Source organism: Ahaetulla prasina, chromosome 1 (assembly GCF_028640845.1).
Source record: "Ahaetulla prasina isolate Xishuangbanna chromosome 1, ASM2864084v1, whole genome shotgun sequence".
Taxonomy (NCBI): domain Eukaryota; kingdom Metazoa; phylum Chordata; class Lepidosauria; order Squamata; family Colubridae; genus Ahaetulla; species Ahaetulla prasina.
The window spans coordinates 198,256,244-198,276,995 of NC_080539.1; the positions used below are offsets into that span (position 1 = coordinate 198,256,244).

At 38.4% G+C, this 20,752-nt stretch overlaps 1 protein-coding gene across 2 annotated transcripts in view; it reads right to left on the bottom strand.

Moving 5' to 3' along the window:
- Positions 1-3,146: 3,146 nt before the first annotated feature.
- Positions 3,147-20,752, bottom strand: part of FAM117B (family with sequence similarity 117 member B) — a 37,345-nt gene continuing 19,739 nt past the window's right edge. The window contains exons 2-8 of one of the 2 annotated variants that reach the window (XM_058186990.1): positions 19,732-19,880; positions 18,306-18,398; positions 17,390-17,503; positions 14,003-14,146; positions 13,138-13,363; positions 11,825-11,945; positions 3,147-9,007 (exon numbers count right to left, since the gene is read on the bottom strand). In XM_058186990.1, the coding sequence (XP_058042973.1) occupies positions 8,689-9,007; positions 11,825-11,945; positions 13,138-13,363; positions 14,003-14,146; positions 17,390-17,503; positions 18,306-18,398; positions 19,732-19,880 (1,166 nt within the window). In that variant the 3' untranslated portion in view covers positions 3,147-8,688. Of the gene's footprint in view, positions 9,008-11,824; positions 11,946-13,137; positions 13,364-14,002; positions 14,147-17,389; positions 17,504-18,305; positions 18,399-19,731; positions 19,884-20,752 lie in introns of both variants that reach the window. The other variant, XM_058186982.1, reaches the window with a different exon arrangement.

A 20,752-nucleotide genomic window follows, 5' to 3' on the forward strand; every position in this document is an offset into this window, starting at 1 on the left:
GTCTTCAGGGAACCAGTGAGGGTCGTCATCAGTACCGACGCCAGTCTGTCCGGATGGGGAGCACATCTCGACCAACACCTGGCGCAGGGCAAGTGGTCTCTCTCGGAAATCCGCCACGGCATCAACTTTCTAGAGCTGCGTGCCATCTGTCTGGCACTTCTAGTCTTCGAGGATCTCATCCGGGACAGGAATGTCCTTGTCCTCACGAACAACGTGATGGCGAAGGTGCATATAAACAGATGGGGTGGCATTCACTCTCGCTCACTAATGATGGAAACGCTCACCCTCGGTCATTGGGCCGAGTTCCACCTGCGTTCATTAAAGGCGGAACATATTGCGGGGACAGACAATTGCACGGCGGACTCCCTCAGCCGTCAGACTATCGATCAATCGGAATGGTCCTTGTCCCCAGCGAATTTCCACGAGTTATCAACCCGCTTTGGACTTCCGCTGGTGGACTTGTTCTCCTCAGAGACCAACAATCAAGTCCCTCGGTTCTTCTCGAGGTTCCCCTCTCGGGGGGCGGAGTCAGTGGGCGCCCTACGCAGCAGATGGCCTCCGGGCCTGCTATATGCCTTTCCGACAATTCCGCTGCTCCCCAGAGTGATACGGAAGCTCCTCACGGAGAAGGCAGAATTGATTTTGGTCGCCCCCTTCTGGCCCAGGAGACCCTGGTTTGCGGACCTGATGACTCTTTCAATCCGAGACCCGTGGAGGATCCCGGACAACCAGGTGTCTCTCTGCCAGGGACCAGTTCTACACCCCGATCCGCAATGGCTTCGTCTAGCCATGTGGAGATTGAGCGGGGCATCTTAACTAGGGCGAAAGTTCCAGACCAGGTCATTCCCACCATGCTGGCCTCGCGCCGAGACTCTACCAAAAGAATTTATGAGGCCACGTGGCGCACATTTGATGGGTGGTGCTCGTCTGAATGGATAGTAGCATCTGCGGCTTCTGTCTTGGACATTCTGGCTTTTCTGCAATGAGGTCTCGATTCCGGGCTGGCGACCAATACTCTCAAGAGACAAGTGGCGGCGCTTTCCTCAGTGTTGAGATGTGGTTCACTTATATCCCTTTCAAAAGAACCTCTCATTCAACAGTTCCTCCCAGGTGCTACTAATGTCAATCCACCTGTGGTCCACCGTTTTCCAACCTGGCGATTGAACGTGGTGCTCAATGCTATGACTAAGACGCCGTTTGAACCACTTAGAGAATTGTCTCTTCGCTGTCACTCAAGGTCGCTTTTCTGATAGCCATTACCTCGGCCCGCAGGGTTTCGGAACTGTCGGCCCTGTCGATCCGTCAGGACCTCTGCACCTTCTTCAACGATAGAGTGGTGCTACGACTAGACTCTACCTTTCTCCCTAAGGTTAACAGTCAGTTCCATAGGGCTCAAGAAATAGTATTGCCTAATTTTTGTCCGAATCCCAGGCACCACTTAGAGAAAGTGTGGCACACTCTAGACGTATGAAGAGCATTGAAAATTTTCATTGATAGAACATTGGGTTTCCTCAAAACGGAGGCTCTCTTCGTATTGTTCCAACCCCTCTCTCTGGGCCAGAAGGTGACCAAATCGGTGCTGGCACGTGGATTAGGGCCACAATAGCCACTGCATATGAGAGTCAGTCTCTCCCTGTGCTGCACAATATTACGGCACACTCTACCAGGAGCACGGCTTCTTCAGCCGCTTGGGGCACCCAGGCATCAATCGATGAGATCTGCAGAGCGGCGACGTGGTCCACTCCCTCTTCGTTCATTCGACACTACCGGGTGGACTCCTATGCGTCGGCTGACGCAGCGTTTGGCAGACGTGTCCTGCAGACGGTTCTTTCTCACCAACAATGACAAGCCACCATCAACCCTCCTGGTAGGACATTGGGGCTTTGGTATGTCCCAGTCCTGACGGCCATTTCCCCCGACTGGGAGAAGGGAGCGTTGTCTTACCTGAACATCCCTTCTTGGAGAGGGGGAAACGGCCATCAGTCCCACCCAAGGCGACTGTCAAACCTGGGTTCAGGGGTGGGAGGATGCTAATTCTTTCTCATTTCAGTACGACACGACGGCCTGCAGTTGGATCCTCGCTGAAAAAGCTGGAGGGAGATAGGAGGAGGCGGGGACCATAAACTGCAAATTAAAGACTCGGTCCAATCAGCAACGAGGAGAATATACCCAGTCCTGACGGCCGTTTCCCCCTCTCCAAGAAAGGACATTCAGGTAAGACAACGCTCCCTTTTAAAAGAATTCTTTTACTACTACGTTTTAGGAAGAAACAAATTAAACAAATTTTTTTATTCTAAGGACCAACAATATATTGAAGCAACTGATAACAGAAATAACTATGATTACCTAGAATGTCCATTTGTTAGCAAAATTCCTTTCACAATTCAGTATTTATAAATTACCACACAACCAGTGATTTGTTGGGTCATTTCAGACATACTTCCTTACCTAAAGAGAGAAACAGAATGACCATAGGGAGGGGGGAAAAAGCAGAACAACTTCCAGATTCCTGCTGGCTTGCCCATTCCCTTGTAGGGAAGCCAGCAAGCAGCATTGGAAATAATGACATGACTATGGTTGACTGTGGCAATGTGACAGTGCTTGAAGTGGCCACAATTTTGCCAAATTTCAATCCCATAGGATTAATGGGTCCCGGATTTTGGACTCCTTCTTTAAGTTAGTCCATTAGAGGTATGTTGATTCAAAAATTGTTGTCATGTGATGCACTGTTTTGCCCAATTGAAAGTTAGAGACAGACAGGAATGTTTTAATAATATGTAGCTAGTATACATAAATTTTGCATTCTTCATATTTCACTTTTAAAGCAACCAAATCTGAGCTCATTTTAGAGAAGGCTATTCAGGGTTTTCATCAGGGAGAGAGAATGAATTCAGATCACTTAAGGACAATATCCATGACAAACAATAAACTTCTACAATTTAAGTAACTTTTTAAACCTTTAAATATTATCTTATTTAACTGTTTTTTAAAATAAACAATTTTACATCAGTGTTTCCGTGGGGATAAGGCAATTTCACTATACCTTTCAGTTTTTCAGTTGTTTTAAACCTTCTAGTAAGAAAAATCAGATTTATGTTATGTGTTATGTTATAAACCAAACACAGGAAAAAAACAGAAGCAATACATGATTTTGTTGAAGTATTTATTGAAAGTGTACAAGTTCCATAAAGGTGAGGAAAACATTTTTTTTTGTAAAAAAATTCAATAAAATTTCTTGTTGACATATTGTACATCAATCATTAAAATAAAAACAATAGAAAAACAAATGCCCAAACACACCAGTGTGCACTGAGAAGAAAATTTTAAAAAAATCTTACATCATTGGCCTTTGCAATTATAGCACATAGCTGTAACACCTTTATCCCTAGTACTGGCTCTAGCAAGAGAAGATGAACCTGGAAGGGAAATAACACCCCATACATACCACTGGCAGTGAACTGCTGTAAGGAGGTTACTTATACACTATCTAGGCAGAACTAGAGTGTGAGGAAAGATACAACTTTATAAAGATTTTATTGGCATTTGAACATATCTATAGCTAAACAAAATCAGGAAACCAGAAATCATAAAAACATTCATGTTCACTAAATCATCTTTGAAAATTAGCATGTGTGTGTGAGAGAGACAGAAAGAGGCAGACAATCAGAGAGAAATTTGACCTTTTTGACATTTTTTTATATTCTATGTGTGACCTCAATTAGCCACAACTGTAGTCTTGAATACAGTTTTATGCTGAAGCACATACTATAAACATAAAAATCTTCAAACTTGCTGTCTAGTCAGTGCTGCAGCTACATTCTCATGAGTCAATCACAAAACTTCTCTAAAGGGCCCACCTTCAGGTCACTAATAGCTTACATAAGCAGACAACCATTTCATCAGAAAGAATGCTTTTTTTCTAATAAGGAGTTATCATAAGTAATACTGGTGCAAATCGACGTAAAAAAAGCAGCATCTTATGTTGTAAGGATTAAGCCACGGGTGTCAAACTCGCTGTGTCATGTTGCCATCACATGACATATTGCGATGTTTTTTCCCTTCACAGAGCTGGGGTGGGCATGGCCTGCGCAATGCAACCGGCCTGTGGGCCGCCAGTTTGACACCCCTGCATTAAGCATATATGCAATTAGTTACAGGTAGTCCTCAACTTACAACCATTCATTTAGTGACCATTTGGTTACAACAGCACTGAGAAAAATGTCTTGATTGTATTTCACACTTATGACTTTTGTAGCATCTCCATGGTCATGTGACTGGCAAATATGGTGGCTGCAGTGTCCTGGGGTCATGTAAGCATCTTTTGCAACCTTCTGACAAGCAGTCACTTAAAAACAACTGCAGCAATTCACTCTTAACAACTGCGGCAAGAAAGCTCATAAAATAAGGCAAAACTTATGTAAAGTCTTGCTTAGCAAATTTTGGGCTCAATTGTGGTTGTAAGCTGAGTAATACCTGCATTGTTCTCCAAGGCCTTGGCAGGGCAGAGCTTTGCTATCTGTCCCACTGAAAGTAATCCCCTGCCTTAGAGTAACAAACAAATCACCAAGGCAAAATTCAATGCTATCCTTAAGACTTTCTCATTGTTAAAGTTTCCTCTTTTCCTTAAAAGCATTCCAAAAACATGAACAGAATATTATCAGAGTGTACAAAGCAATATCAAGGGATTTTTGTTCTCCATATCATTGTTCTTTTGGTGATGGAAATAAACTATATACTACACTTCAGAGCAGGCCTATTGATGAATTTGATCTGGCAAGAATCCCTGTTTGTTATCTTTTATAACCAATGTGTAAAATAGTCAGAAAATATGTAGAGTATTATAAGTTCTTAATAATGCATTTCCTGTTATATGAACATGACTGCAAATCAGTTGAAGACAATGGATTTTTAATGTCTTCACATAACAGTTACTTTACTATGTTGTAATTTCTATTTCCAAATACAGGATACAATAATAATTGTTTTTGAGAGATTTCAGGAATCCTTGCCACATGACTACTTCTGTTCAATTTACATGTCAGCAGTCAACTTCTAAGTAAGTATGTGGATTTTCAACTCCAAAAACTTGCAACTCATGTAGTATTACTACATGTGCTAATTTAAACTTGCAAAGAAGCACAAGGATAAAGAGAAGTCTGTTCCTTGAATCCCATTTTGCCATCAGAAACCTGTCCTTACTTTGGGTATTCTGTTTTGCTTTCTTTCATTTTCCTAGTTTTTCTTCTCCCCTTATCTCAATGTTGCTGCTTCTCTACAAGTTGGGTGAAAATAAGATATACTCCCCCCACCTTTTAATGAAAGTAGGGAATATTGGTAGCTCTAGGACAAAAGAGAACAAGGGGCAAAGGTACATGAAGAATACCCAGTTCGACTTTGGTCACTGCCTTTAGGAATAAGAGGAATTATCCTTTCTCATTTTTTCAAATATATAGCCCTCATGAACTATTAACCATGAATCATCCATGGCAAATAAATTATCTTCTTTATCAAACCAATTCCTAGAAAATGCTTCTCAACAATCTCGTAAGTTCTTTAGCTCCATTTGGAAGAGAGAGGAATGCTTCAAGCTCTCCATGTGACTTGGAAGTACAATGCCTTTGACTGTGGAAAAGAGTCCAAGTTCTCTGCCTTGTTTTTACAATTTCCTTGAACTTTATCATTCCTACCTCTCTTGAAATCATTAGCTTAAATGCTCACATACCACAGAAGGGGAACCTACCACACAGACAGCTAATAGGAGGTTTGAAGAAAGATAAAAACTGCAGTTCTAAACGATAACTATGCTTGCTATGAGCTAACATCTTGTGACTGCAAATCAATTGAGTCCTCTCACTGCATAAAAGTAGAAATTAAGCCCTTGCTGGTTATAATATACAAATCCTCAAATTATTACAATCACAGGGGCTAAATAAATTCTGTTCTCTTAATAAAAGTTGAAGTGTCAGTTTTTTAAATGTGCATTTGAAGGCCAGCCTCAAATGTCTTGAGTCATTTACTACTAACATTTGTTCTGGCATCAATGAGGATAATAAAAATCATGTCTAAAAGATTTCAATATATTCAAGTTGAACACATCTTACAACAATCCATGAAAACAAAGTGTTCTGGTTCACAGACCCACTCTTTCATTATTCCTAATTGTAATTTGGCCCTTTAATATTTCCACAAATCCCCTGAAGGATTTGACAAAGTCTGTCAAATCTAAGCTGCTCCTTAACATGAAACAACAGGAGTGGATTTAGATAAAGTGCAGATATCCTTTTGCACAAATATAATCCAACTCTCATTTCATGAAGCTGGAGCATTAAACATTTTGAGAATGCACATATGTGTCTAGCAGTAAAAGGGGCTTCACATTGTTTGTGCAATGCTTTTTTTTTTTACAAGATACTGTTCTCTCACACAACCTACATCTGCTTTAAACTAAAATTATAATACCATTAAGTCAAGTAAGAAATACTTAGCTCTCCCCTTATGTTTCATACAGTAAATTTAGATGACCCACATATTTAAGACTGTGGAATAGGTGTAAGACTATTTTGCTCTGCTAAAATATCTGAATACAGAATAAAACAGAAATAAAGATAAAGCAATACAATATAGGATCAAAATACAACAGCAATCAAATAAAAAACTTCCAGAAGGATAGTGTTGTTTGTCCAACCCCTTCATGCATTTGCTTGGACCGGTGGAGAGAAAACAGACCTAGGCATATAACATCATCTCCACTCTCACAAACTTCCATTATGTTCAGGAAAAATGTTGCAGAGTAGCTTTATTCTGGTACATTCATGTACCATAAAAGCACATAATGCTCCTCACTTGCTTTAGGAATGGACTACAGCAGAATGCAGATCACATATGTGATCTTGCATGCAAGTCCAGCTATCTTTTAAAGCTTCTACTGGTATGTCAGGCTGTAGAAAGTTGGCGGAGGAGGGAGCTCTGTTAAGTACAGCCTCCGCTCTTTCCCCCATGTTCATGCATCCAGGAAATATCAGAACAGGGTTCGGTGGCAGCAAATTCAAAGATGTGTTTTGGTACCTTAAAAACTAACAGCTATATTATAACATTAACATTTCTGCATCAGAACCTATGTTGTAAAATGGACAAACCAATCACCTATCTGGGTAAATCAAAATGCAAGTTTTTACTCAGTTGATTAATTTTAACAAGAATCAAGAGGCCAAACAATGTAGGAGTAATTATTTAAATCATTGTATTACGAATGTTGCAAAACAAATCAAAGATCCACTTGAGGTGGAAGTGGTTCATTTCCAACCAACATTGCATCAAAAACATGCTGATGTTGCTATGTCTGTTTATCTGCCAGTCTGGAATAGGTTACACTGCTATGATATTTTTGTTTACCTAAAGATACCAGAATATATTGCTTTCTAAATGTAACTTCTCTCTAACTATCCCCCAACGGCTATATCTTGTGCCATTTAATCAGCTTGGTAAATACACTTTTCTATCCATATTAGCTCAGACCCTTTCACAAGCAAACATAACAACAAAAATTTCTTATCTTCAATTCTTCCATAAGTATAGTTCACTTAAAAAAAGTACTAAAAATGAAATGGGCCACATCAATGAAAGCATAAAAAGATTCTTAGCTTAACACCCTAACAATATTGCTACTCCAAAAGGAGACATGTCCATTGAAATAAATTGCTTCAACAATATCATGCCCGACAAACTATTACCCTTAACAGACCCACAAAACAGTACTTTGACAAGCAAAAACCACCATGCATGCATGGCCCTTTTAAGATCATATGACTACAGGGTTTATATAGTATAGTGGCAAGACATGATAGAATCAGGTATATATGCCAAAGGCAATTCAAGATTTTGACAGTAACATAAAAAACTAAGTTGTCCCAAGAGGCACCGTTGTGACAGTTAGTTGGCGTTCTGGGGAAAAAGGATGGAAACATGTCCTGAAATACAACATTAGGAATAAATCATGACATGGTTAGCTGAAGTGCACTAAAATGCTATTTTCAGACAAGAAATTCCACACATGTGCTTTTCCCCCTTCCCTACCCCGTTCAGCATGTGACAATATTGCTTTTCTTCTTTGTCTGAATGATGTTACACTAATCTGGGAAAAGGAGCAAAATCAGCTGGTCTTATGACAGAATACTGAAAAAGTTTCAATCCATTGGTCCCAGTGAAAAAGATGTAGCAAGAAAAGTGCAATTATCCTGATGATGATGAAATTTAAAAAATGCACATTTGTAAATACTATCTTCATATGAATTAATGGTTTCCTTTTTTTTTCTCCTGAAAACAGATATTCTGCTAAGAAAAGTTGGGATGTCTTTTTCATTGTTCAAACTCGAAGTTTACACTGAAACACAAAGTATCAGAAAAAAAATTGGTCCCTCCAGTTGTGAGGATATCTCCTTTCTTTATGGTACCAAAGCAGCATGCTCAGAGTCTGTACCTGAACCATCCCAAGACAAATGCATTTGGCTCTCTGCTGCTCCTTTTTTCCTAGATCTCACAGGAGGCTGACATTCGTGGCATGGTGTGTAAGAGACTACCTATGACCTGTTTATGGAACCGTCAGCTGTTGTGATACAAAGAGATGTCGTCTAGAAAGTTTAATCACAGTTGTTTCCATAAAATCCCCTCCCCCCCTTAGCCACGCAGAGCTTATCCTTCAGTTTCTTCACTATGTCCTGACTGCTGGAGCACAGACATCTGTGATATTACTTTGCTCGTTCCACGAGAGAGGCGCTCTTGGTCTGTGTTTGCTGAAAGGGAGGCCATGGAAAGAGGTTGCAGAAGTGTGGGTGTCATACCAGTCGTGACGGTCAGATTATGAGTAGCACCTTTGAGAGTAAGATCTTGCGTGGGAAGAAGGGGCTTGAGAATGCTGACAAGGCAGAAGGCAGAGCCACTTTTAGGAATAAAGTTAACTTTATTCTTGTCAGGACAATAAAAAGCTGGAATTTCATGCAAAGGTTTTGGCCTACAAACAGAAAAACAACACCACAGGGTATTAACATTTGGAAGTTAAAGATTAACAAAGTTAAAGGCTGCAAGGAATTATCAAAAGTTTATGGCATCTTGTATAACATAACATGAAATACTTTTCTCTTTTTGTCCCAAATAAATGAGAGTTATCCACAAATAGAGGGGGAAATGCTTTCGCATACAGTAGCAATTTTATCTCTGAGTCTGATTATTTGTAAAACAGTCAAAACATGTTGGCACACCTATTATACTATAAGTAGTCCTCCATTTACTACCACAGTTGGGACCAGAATTTTTGCTGCTAAGTGGTGCAATCGTGCAAGTGCAAACTCGCAGCATTTCAGGAAGCCCAAATAGTAGGGGTGAAATGCTCCCGGTTTAGACCGGCTCGTCTGATCCAGTAGCGATGGCGGCTGGTGGTTTGGAGGACCGGTAGCAAAAAACCCCTGGCCCCGTCCCCTGCCTCTGCTGAGCCGCACCATCAGCAGAGGTGTTTTTTTTTAACTTTTAAAAGCAGTTTTTCTTCAGCTGAAAACATGCCTTTAAAAGTAAAAAAAAAAAGCCTTTGAGGATCCCGCGGCTCAGCTGAGATCGGCAGAACCCTTTAAAAGTTTTTTTTTAACAACCTCTTTGGCAGAAGAGGTTGTAAAAAAAAAAAGCTTTAAAAGGCTCCTCTGGCGATCCCAGATGAGTTCCTCATGACCAGAACCTTAAAAAACATGTTTTCCGAAAAGTTGTTAAAACAATTATTTTAAGAGGTTCTGAGCTGCTATGAGGGAACTTCAGCTGAGATCGTCAGAGGAGCTTTTAAATTCTTTTTTTCCTCTGGCAATCCCAGATGAGTTTCCTGATCCTCACAGGCTTTTAAAATCATTTTTTAACAGCCCCCACTTACAGAGCCCCCACCCAGAGCCCCTTCCAGTCTCGCAAAGCCATGCTTTACTTCAGCTACTGTAATCAGTTGCATTAGCTAGCAACTGATTCTGCCTGCCTAAAATCCCCAGAGCCCCTTCCAGTCTCGCAAAGCCATGCTTTACTTCAGCTACTGTAATCAGTTGCATTAGCTAGCAACTGATTCTGCCTGCCTAAAATCCATCTCCTCTGAGCAACTCAGTCTGCCTGCTTTGCTGGCTGAGGGACTCTGGGAGTTGAAGTCCACAAACCTTAAAGTTACTAAGGTTGGAGACCCCTGATCTAAAAAAATAAATAAAATAAAATAATAAAATAAAATATTTGTGCAGCTTTCTGAGATTTGGTATGTTTCTGTAGCATTTCACTCTAACTACACAAACACACAAAATCTCACAAAGCTGTATGTGGCATTTTTGTGTGTGTGTGTGTGTGTGTGTGTCAGTTGTGTTGTGTGTGTGTAAAGTGTGAGGTTCCTGCTTGTTGCAGGGGCCATTTTGGGTGAAGTGCAGCTGCTTTTACATTGTGTGTGAGTCAGTTGTGTTGTGTGTGTGTAAAGTGTGAAAGTTGGTTTTTGTTACCTCTTATTGTTTTGTATACTTTATTATTTTTATTATTTATTGTTATTGGCCACGCCCACCCAGTCATCTGACCACCAAGCCACACCCACTCATTAAGCCACGCCCACAGAACCGGTAAGGGAAAAATTTTAGATTTCACCCCTGCCAAATAGTGTGGCACAAAGCTGCAGCATTCTGAGAAGTCCCAACAGCACTGCTGCCCAAGCTCAGTTACCTTTGCCACCCTGCCTTTCCAAGCCCCTGCCTGGCCACCACCCCAGTTGACCTTTGCAATCTGCTTGCTCTTGCTGCTGACAACACGTGCCCGCTCTGGCTCTTTACAAGGCAGGTGCTGGCTATGTCAGGTCTCATGAGGAAACTGCCGTGCATAACCTTAGGAAGAAAGCCTTGTGCAGCCCAGCAGCTGCTTTGTGAAGGGCCAGGCCACGTATGATTGGTCAGCAGCAGGAGCAAGATGGCGAAGGTCAGTTAGGCTGACAGAGGCTGAAGAATGTAGGAGTCAAAAAGGCATAGATGGAAGGGAGATAGGAGAGGATTGAGTTGATGCACCACTACAATCATAAACATGGGAAGGCTAATCAAATTTTGATCATATGACCATGGGAACGCTACAATGGCTGTACTTCAAGGACCAGTTGTAAATTCCTTCATTTAACACTGCTGTAACTTTGAATGGTTGCTGAATGAATTGTCATTAAGTTGAGGACTACTTTTATCTTTTTCCTCTCTAATCCTAAAGAAACCAAAATTGGCTACTCCTTGATTCTAACAGGGCCAGTACTGGATATCTTGTTCTTAGCTGTCACCTTTCTATTGGGCCGCAGCCTCACATAGAAAGTGCACACAGAAAGCTCTGAATTGGCACTTTATCCAAAAGGGTATGGTTCCTTGGCAACTTCCAGGTGTGTGGATTTAAAAATTCCAAAAATTCATAGCTAACATGGCCACTGATGAGAATTCTGGGGGCTGATGTACATACACCTGGAAGTTGCCAACAGTGGGAAACTCAGGTTTAGGTTTTCAGCAGATATCAAAAAGGGGGAAATGTTCAAAATACATTTTTATCAATACATTTCTGCAAAATACATATGAATAGCAAGGGGGAATGATCCCTGCTTTCTCAAAAGTGGTCTAGGAACTGCTTTAAATAATTATAACATCCCCCCCAAAAAAACAAACACAAAGCTAAATGTATTCATATGTTCACCTCTGCTCCAAAAAGTAAGAAACATTAAGCATAAAGCTATACCATCAAAGTTTAGAAACAGGCATCTAGTGAGATATTATGATTCAAAAAATTATGAAGTAACATAGCAACTTACAAGCTTTCCTCAAACACTTTGACTTTCTCACAGCCTTCAGGAGGTTCACGTTTGAACATGTAGCTATTGTTGGGTTTTGGTGATGTAGCATATTTGGGCAGAGGAGAATTGTTTCCATTCTCTGTAATAAGCAAAGGGCCAGTTATATATACATATACATACACATATACATACACATATACAAACACATATATTTGCGTGATAATTTTTTTTTTTTTGCATTTTTCATACTCCTCTATTAACAATGTTAAAAGGCAAACAAAAGCCTGATCACCTGGCATAAAACAGTTTCTTACTGTCTGCATGGTTTTTGCTATAAAAATAAGCAACCTGGTACTCTCCAGATGTTTTGGATGATCACCTAAATAATTCTTGATCATTAGTCAAGTTAGTCAAAGCACAGACCTACTGATTGACCTATGTAGCCATTTTACTCATCAACATGTAACAGCTGAAGTATTACCTCTGGCAGCATTCAATCCTACAGCTAAACAAAGGCATAGCTATCCAAAAGGCAGATACTGACTCATTTGCTTTAAAAATGTGATTAAATTACAACTTTCTATGATCCCTCCATCTCCCTTCCTCAGCTCCTTGAGTCTACTTAGATATGTATATGCATGTTAAGAAAAAAACAAATCAAAACAACAACACCCTGTATCAGTGATGGTTAAACTTTTTGGCAATGAGTGCTAAAACGTGCGCAAGCATGTGCGTGGGCTGGTGCACATGTGCTTGGCGGCCAGCTGCTATTCTGGATATTCAAACGAAGACCACCTAGCTGGGGCGCATGCGCATGCCAGAACCTGAAAGAGAGCAGCTGGCTGGTGCACGTGCCATAGGTTCACCATCACAGCCCTATATGAATTATTTTTAAACATTTACATATCTCCATTAAGTACCAAGAAATAAAATATAGAAATAAACTGGTGGCCAACAGAAGAATGATTACCCAAAAAAGCCCCAACTAAAACAATACAATTTTTCCCGCTGATAATAATGGAGAAGAACCTATTCCCCCATCTCTCTCCCCTGCCGCACCCTCAAAATGAAAAAAAGTAATTTTATTAGCCCACTGCTTAAAACTCTCACACAGCACAGGGAAACTGCAAACATTTTAAAAAGTGGTTTATGATATGATTCAAAGTTGAGTTTCCCTTTGGCAGGTGATAAACACCTTGCCTGGACCGACAAAGGACTGTGGATTTTGGCCTGTAAGTAAAATACCTAGGAAACAAACAAGGTTCCTTAAGAAGGGTTAGTACTAGAGGTTCCCCTCTAAAGAAAGCGTTGGAATACTGTTCAGGAAATACCTTTATCTCTGGGATCCATAAGCAAGTCATCTGCAGAGCAAGGGCTCTCCTCACTGCCCTCATTGGAGATAGCAAGGAAGGAGCTTGGGGAAATAGACTGAGATCGGCTGCTGTTGTTACTGCCTTTCTCTGCTCCACCCGGAGTTTGTGTGTCAATGCTGCGAGTACTGCTGCTACGCTGCACTAAAGGAGGTGGCGCTCGATGCCCATCTGGAATATCTTGTGGCTATTGAACAAAAACATATTACATACATTTTACACACCACACACTATTAATCTTGTCTGGTGACTTTAATAAAATGAAAAATGAAGACAATTTTATTGCTTTGCCAATAAATCTCATCATCTGAAAATCAGTTATTCTTCAGGTTCCCAAGAAAAAAAGAAAACCAAACTAAATGAATGAAGGATTGGGGGTCTCAAGCCTTTCAGAGCTTTGGAGCTCCAATTAATGCACAAAGAAAACAAGGCTCAATGTAAAGGTGTTAACTAGAAATAAAAACCTAATTCTGGTTTAAGATTATGTTATTACTGACATTAATACAGTTCCCAAGTTTGAACAAGAAGAACTATGATTTCAGATAAATCTAGATTAAAAGGTAAAGTCAACATGAAGCAGGCCTAATGATAAGAATCTGGTATGCAGGCATGATACTCACTCCTGGCTTTGTTTATAGATGCTGAATGTCATCATTCTAAATATTATATTTTCCCCAGACAGATCTCGATGTAACAGCTCCAAGATGATAGCTTATCTTTCATACTCCATATGTTCATATATACAGAGGCATGCTTGTGTATAGGCATGACGGACTCAGCTCTCCTTATCTGAAGTACAAATACATCTGAGTACAAATATACTCACAATAAGTTGTTCCTCTTTCTCTCCAGTCTCTTTTATGATTATTTCAATCTCCTGATTCAGCCCTTCTATGCTATTACGGAAACGGGATCCACTTGACTTAGCTATTGGTATCACAGGAACCAGCATGCTCTTTGGGACTGGAGCCTGAAAACCCAACAGAGGTCAAAGAAAATCAGGGTTATATCATATAATTTCGAACAGAAAATCAAATTATCTATAAGATTTTATTATGACAAAATGCATCTGGTTTATTTAGAGAATTTTAGATGATATGTACTATTTTATTATTGCACATTTTTGTATTTATAATCTTTGAACCTTGAATCTTGCATATAAGTATGGATACATAAAAGTATCCATACTTCAATTGATCTTTGTATTCAAACTACCATTCTGATACAGATGCCTAACAGGAAGAACCCAAACAATGAAAATGTTAATTTTTAAAATAGATGCTCAGTTGTTTTTTTGGATGTTTTTAGTTTTTTTAAAAAAAGAATCAGAACTAGAAATGTGAAGAGGAAGTGAAAATATCTCTCAGATTTGAAAAGTTTTGGAACAGATAAATCGCAAACATAACAGTCAATTTAGTTCATAATTTCAGTTTAGTTTAATTTCAATTTAGTTTCAGTTTCATGAAATGAAAATGCTTGATGAAAATGCTCTGCTTCTCCATCAGCATTTTCACAGCATCTAGTTTCAGTTCTTTTGTTATGGAGATGCAAGATACACAATATCATAATGAAGTGCATTATGAAGAATTAATGTGCAATTTAGCCTTGAGTACAGTTTTGCTTTGGAATTTCAATTCAAATTTATATATTTCTGTCAAAGGTGTAAGTATCTGCTGGAGGCTCAAAAGAAGCATCAATCACTAAGCAACCAGTTGTCAAGACTTACAACAGAATTGTTCTACTTCTTTTACTTTGTTAATACCACTTATCAAGAAATGATAGCAAGGACAGTATTCAACTATTACTTTTTTTTCCAAACTATAAAATGCAGTGAGGCCCCTGGTGCTCTCTTGAGATTGGTTGCCACAATGAGAAGTCAAAGCCAAAAAACCCAAAAATCTCAGGAAAAAAATTAACAAAGCTTCAGGGAACTGTTAGAAAGAGACCAGAAGCAGTATTACAATTGTGACTGTAGGGACTTTGAAGATGGAAACAGACATGGAAAAACAACTTCCAAAAGATCTCTAAATTCAGAAGGTTCCAATGACAGTGGACAGATAGTAATTGATTTAAAGAAAATTATTAAAAAGATGGAGGGAATATACAGAAATATGTACAATATATATGTCAATATCCCAGATACTTTAGAAGATATTCCCTACTTACAAGAATGTCTAGTGTTAGCACATGAAGCTACATCAGCACTCCGGCCCTTACCAAGTCAGAGGGCTAGAGAACTGATGGAATAATCACAGAAATATGACAAGCAACTGGAGAAGAACCAATGAAAATTCTAACTAAGCTATGTCAGCAAATCTGGAGAACATTATGATGGCCAACAAACTGGAAGTCAATCTACATTCCAGTACTGAAAAGAAGACTTAACAGTGTGTAAACTATTGTACAATATCCTTAATTTCACACACTAGCAAAACAATCATCCAATACAGATTTGAGTCCCACATGGAAAGCAGGCTTTTGAAAAGGCCTTGGCCTTGTTCCTTGGAAGAAACAATAGACATTATTGCTGAAACATATTAGATAATTGAGATAATTGTACTTCATTGATTATAGAAAGCTCTTTGAATGTGTTGATCACGTTAAGCTATGGAAGGCCCTTATCTCATTGCCTCTATGTGAAAAACCTATGTAGGTAGTCCTCAACTTATGATTTGTTTAACATTCATTCAAAGTTATGAGGGTCCTGAAAAAGTGACTTGCAACCCGTCCTTGCACATACAGTAATCACCACCCTGAGGTCATGTGATCAAAATTTAGGCACTTGGCTACTGGAGTTATAATGGTTGCAGCATCCTGGAGTCACATAAGCATTATTTGCAATCATTTCAGAGGACCAAAGATAAGCAAAAACTATGGGGGAAGCTGGATTTGCTTTAATAACCATAGCAAAAAAGGTCATAAAATTGGACATGAGTCACTTAACAACAACACTGCTTAATAACAATTTTGACCCCAACTATAATTGTAAATTGAAGACTACCAGACCATTTGAATGACTAATCACAAGAAAACCAATCAGCTGCTCAGAATTTAAAAACATCTCCAAACGAACAACCAATCACGCAATCAACTGATCAAACTGGCATACAAGACATTTATAAGCTAAGGACAACAGGACAAGAAAATTCTGCTGATGAAGTCACCTACCCTGGTAACAAAATGTTCAGAAGCTAAATTGAAACAAGCTTGGAGAGCAAACCACTGCTAAAATCTAAAACATTATTTCCAAGACTGCCTGTATACAAAACAGAAAACTACAGTATATCATAGACAGAACATGGGGAAACAGACGGATTGGCCAAAGAGGGAGTCAAAGTTGTATAGTCTCTTCTTTTTAAATCAAACTATATGCTGGATATACATTAATGGAAACTGGATCAAAAGAAGATGAGTGTGGTTTTAAAAGTGAAGAAAAAGCACTATGCTTATGAGACTACTCTTATAGCTGAAATGCAAAGTATTTGCAAACTCTGATGATAAAAGTCATCAATGACCATTAAAAAATGGGACTTAAACATAAAGAAAACCAAACTAATGACAGCAACTACAGAACCGACAACAAATATATCAAAGTGATAAACAGCTTCTGCCTTTTAGAATCAACTATCAATAATAAAAGAAAAAACAATCCAAAATATAGACAGATTTGGTAAAGAGACCGGAAGATCTTAGAAAAGAAAGTAAATTTAACTTGCATTACAGACAAGATGGCACCTTACATTAGTTCCTCCAATGCTACTCATTGTGATACATCTTGTAGGTACAAATGGCACCACTATAAAATATCACTTTTTATTCCCAAATCACAAAAATAATTCATTAGCTATCTTGGTTAAATGGCAGCAAGAGCAAGCAACCGTTCATCTCCTAGTAAAGATCATTCATTTGTGCAAAAAAGACTCCATTTTCTCTAAGTGTACCCAGAATGAGACTTCAACCACTCTCAAGTATCTAAAGTAAAATACTTTAGAGGGGCTGTGTAACTATTTTCCTTTCAACTCTGTCCATAGAGCCAGAAGACAGAGTGATACCCCATGCCTGGAGTCACGAGTTCTCATACAGGAAAATGGTCTCTTCCTCCTGTAGTGCTAACAGCTTTCAGACATTCTTTCTGGCAAGTCAGTGCCTGAAATATATTGAACTTTTCCTTGGCAACAACTTTTACAAATCTTACATTTAGTGCTCATCTTACCTGGCACTGGTTAATAGCTGCATGATTACCATGGAATGGAGACTGTCTTTCTTTATCACGATGGTGTCTGCTGCTGTGTTTGCTTCTTTGCAGTTGCTGGCGTAACTTGGCAATCTGAAAGGACAAATGGTTTGTATTTCTTTTTAACTCTTCAACAAAAATGTTGAACTTTTGAATCAAACTTCACCATAAGGGCTCCCGGTAACATTATTACATCGGATGCTTATATATAATAACATTCTCATTTGTTACCAACAAATCAGAAAAGAATTTAAAAATTAAATAAACAACTTTCTGGAGTTTTTAATTTTGTTTTTAAAAAGTATTTTAAAAAGTCAACAAAGAAAGCAATTTCTCAAATGCTGAACAACCACTGTGCCTCTAGCATTTCTGGATCAGACACAAAGACAACTCCCCAAAGAGGGTATTAATGAAACTTGGAGAACACCAATATAAGCACACCTGCCTCAGTCTGAGAAACCAGGGGAAGGATCGCATTCAAAAGCATCCCCAAACTGTGAACATGGTCCTTCTGGGATATGCAAACCCACATAGAATAGGACTTTCAGTTTTGTGGAATTTCGTACTGACTTAGATCCAAAGCATATTCCAGTAGCAGAAGCCTACTCTGCATGAAGCTCTGATACTATTGATGATTTGGGGGAATGATTTTTCCTGATTACCCCTTTGTTCATCATTCCTTTTGAGCTGGAAGGCTGCAGGGAAAAGTAATCACTGTCTTCAGTTTTATGAATAGGATTCACCTTACTGAAGCAATTCCTTTTCAATGGAAGTTCAAATTTTATAATGCAGAAAGGGTATATTTTTTGTTGTTCTAAGCTGTGAATTGGTGGGCATGTATAATTATTATACCAAACTATTATCAAGATGGAACAAAAACAGCATGTTTATTCACCTCTTTGAGTTGGTCTGTGCTGCCCCAAGATGCTGAGCGCTTATGAGATCCCTTCTTCTTTTCCAAGTATTCTTCAGCCCAAGCACTCTCAGTCTTAAGAAAAAAGACAAAAATAGTAGACTTAGGCTAGTATTGATTATTAATTAGACTATTTTAATACTAGTATATTAAAATAAATTTTCTAAAGTTATTGACCAGGTTTTATTCTGTAATTTCCCTCAACATTCATTGAAAGCTAGTCTGGCATAGTGGTTAATATATCAAGCTAAAAAAAATAGAACACTGTGAGATCTAGTCCTGTCTCAGGCATGAATCCAGCTAAGTGACCTTGGACCGGTCACTCACTCTCAACCCTAGGAAGAAGGCAAAGACAAGTCACTTTCAAAAATGTGGTCAAGCAAACTGCAGGGACTAGTCCATGCAATCACCAGGAGTCAATGCTGACTTGAAAACATGCATACATACAAACAAACAAACAAACAAAAAGGCATAAAAATATGAAAGAAATTATCTAGGTTTATAGTACATATGCGTATTTGTAGGATAACTATTCATCTGATAATCACATTACCCATACTTAATTAATTTGGTCATCAGAGTATTATGGAGTATTTTGTCAAATGTTTTGTTGAAGATATATTTCACTATAGCCTTACTAAGTAAGTAACCAATTTTTTAAAAATACACAAAATAGATTAATCTAATAAGAACCTGTTTTTGACAAATGCATCTTACTTCTAACAATCATACATTTTCCCACAAAATATGTACGAACTGATCTTCATGATCTACTCTAGAATCTTCTCCAGCATCAGTGTCACACTGATTGATCTATATTCTCTGGGTCTCCATATTCTCTTTTGTATTGCTATTATCAATAGAAACCCTTCATTCTCAAAAATTTCTCAAATATGTACAAAAATTCCAGTATATACAAAGGCAATCAAATTTCTCCCACAATTTAGTATGTCATTTTGGCCCAGGGACAATAAATGAAGTCAAGAAATAAATATAATATATAATTTTAATATATATAAAACCAATAATTCATTACTAAATTCATGTTCCTCTTCATAAACATAGTCTAACTTAACTTATGAAAGTTATTAAAATCATCTATTATATTAATACACATATATTGCCTATTTTGCTTATCACTCTATTTTAATTAGAGCAGTTTTATAGTTTTCATCTTTAAAATGATATATAATTTTAATACTGGCATTTAGATTTTGCATATTCATAACTGCATTTCCTTTTCATCTAACTTCCTTTTCTTTTTTAATTACAACAGAATGTATATTTTATAATCTGCATGATTAAATCAAAGAAGCGTTTATTTAATAAAGTTTTATCTATACAGCTTCAAGGAACAATTACAATAGTATTTTCTTTCTTTTGCATTAATATATGGAAGCTGTCTTACCTGTGTGGCTTTATCCCTCATACAAGGTGTGACTTGCCCATGATTATCACGAGGCCATTGCCCAGCAAGATACGGAGCAGCAAGTATGTCTAGTGAAGGGGTACGGCGGGAAATACTAGAAGGGCTTGATGATGGTGGCCGTGGTTTATCTACTTGGAGACATACATATGATTCAATCAGCAAAAATAATACACATTATAGACAGATTTCATTAAATTCATTACATCTTATGTTACTTTGTTAAATAATGCCTTTACAATATACTAGCATGTATTCTTTTTCTTACAATTTTTCAAGTATCCTATGCTTAAACAACATACAGATTACTAAATGTAGACTATACACAAATGCATAAAGTACACAATGTTTTCCTAATATGGACAGTAGGGAGTGCATATCTGGGTCCAGAACTACCGTTAATCTAGCATGTGATGGCCCTGGGCAGCTGCCAAGGCCATAGCACCCTAGCAGAGCTCATTGCTAATGCTTACAAATCCTTTATTTTTTCCTAGTTCAGTATTCCAAACATAGTTAAGTAAATAAAGCTGCCTTTTCAATTTTCTACATTAATCCTGACGTAAGTCTCCAAGAGGCATTATGAGAAATTAATTCACTGCCTAACGGTCATAGTCTATTAGGTAAGTTTTCTAAGATTCCAAAGGCACTTTTCCTAAGAATTACTCAAACCTGGAATTGTTCCTTGCTGACTTTATTCTTATTTTTATTTAACATAAATACTTCCATGCATTTTTGAACCCCAAGCCAAATGAAATGAATAATCATATATTATTACAATGCAGACAAAATTTAGTAAGCATCTACTTATGCTTTAGTAGCATCTACTTTATACAGATATAAATTACTAGGAGATCAAAATTTAGACAACATAACTACAGCAACAATCAGGAGGGGGAAACACTTTTACAACAATGCAATTTAAAATTATTCTTGTTAGTGTCAAATAGCATTTCAATTTTACTAGACAAGCTGTGGCCATTGGGTCATCCTTTCAGAGACATTT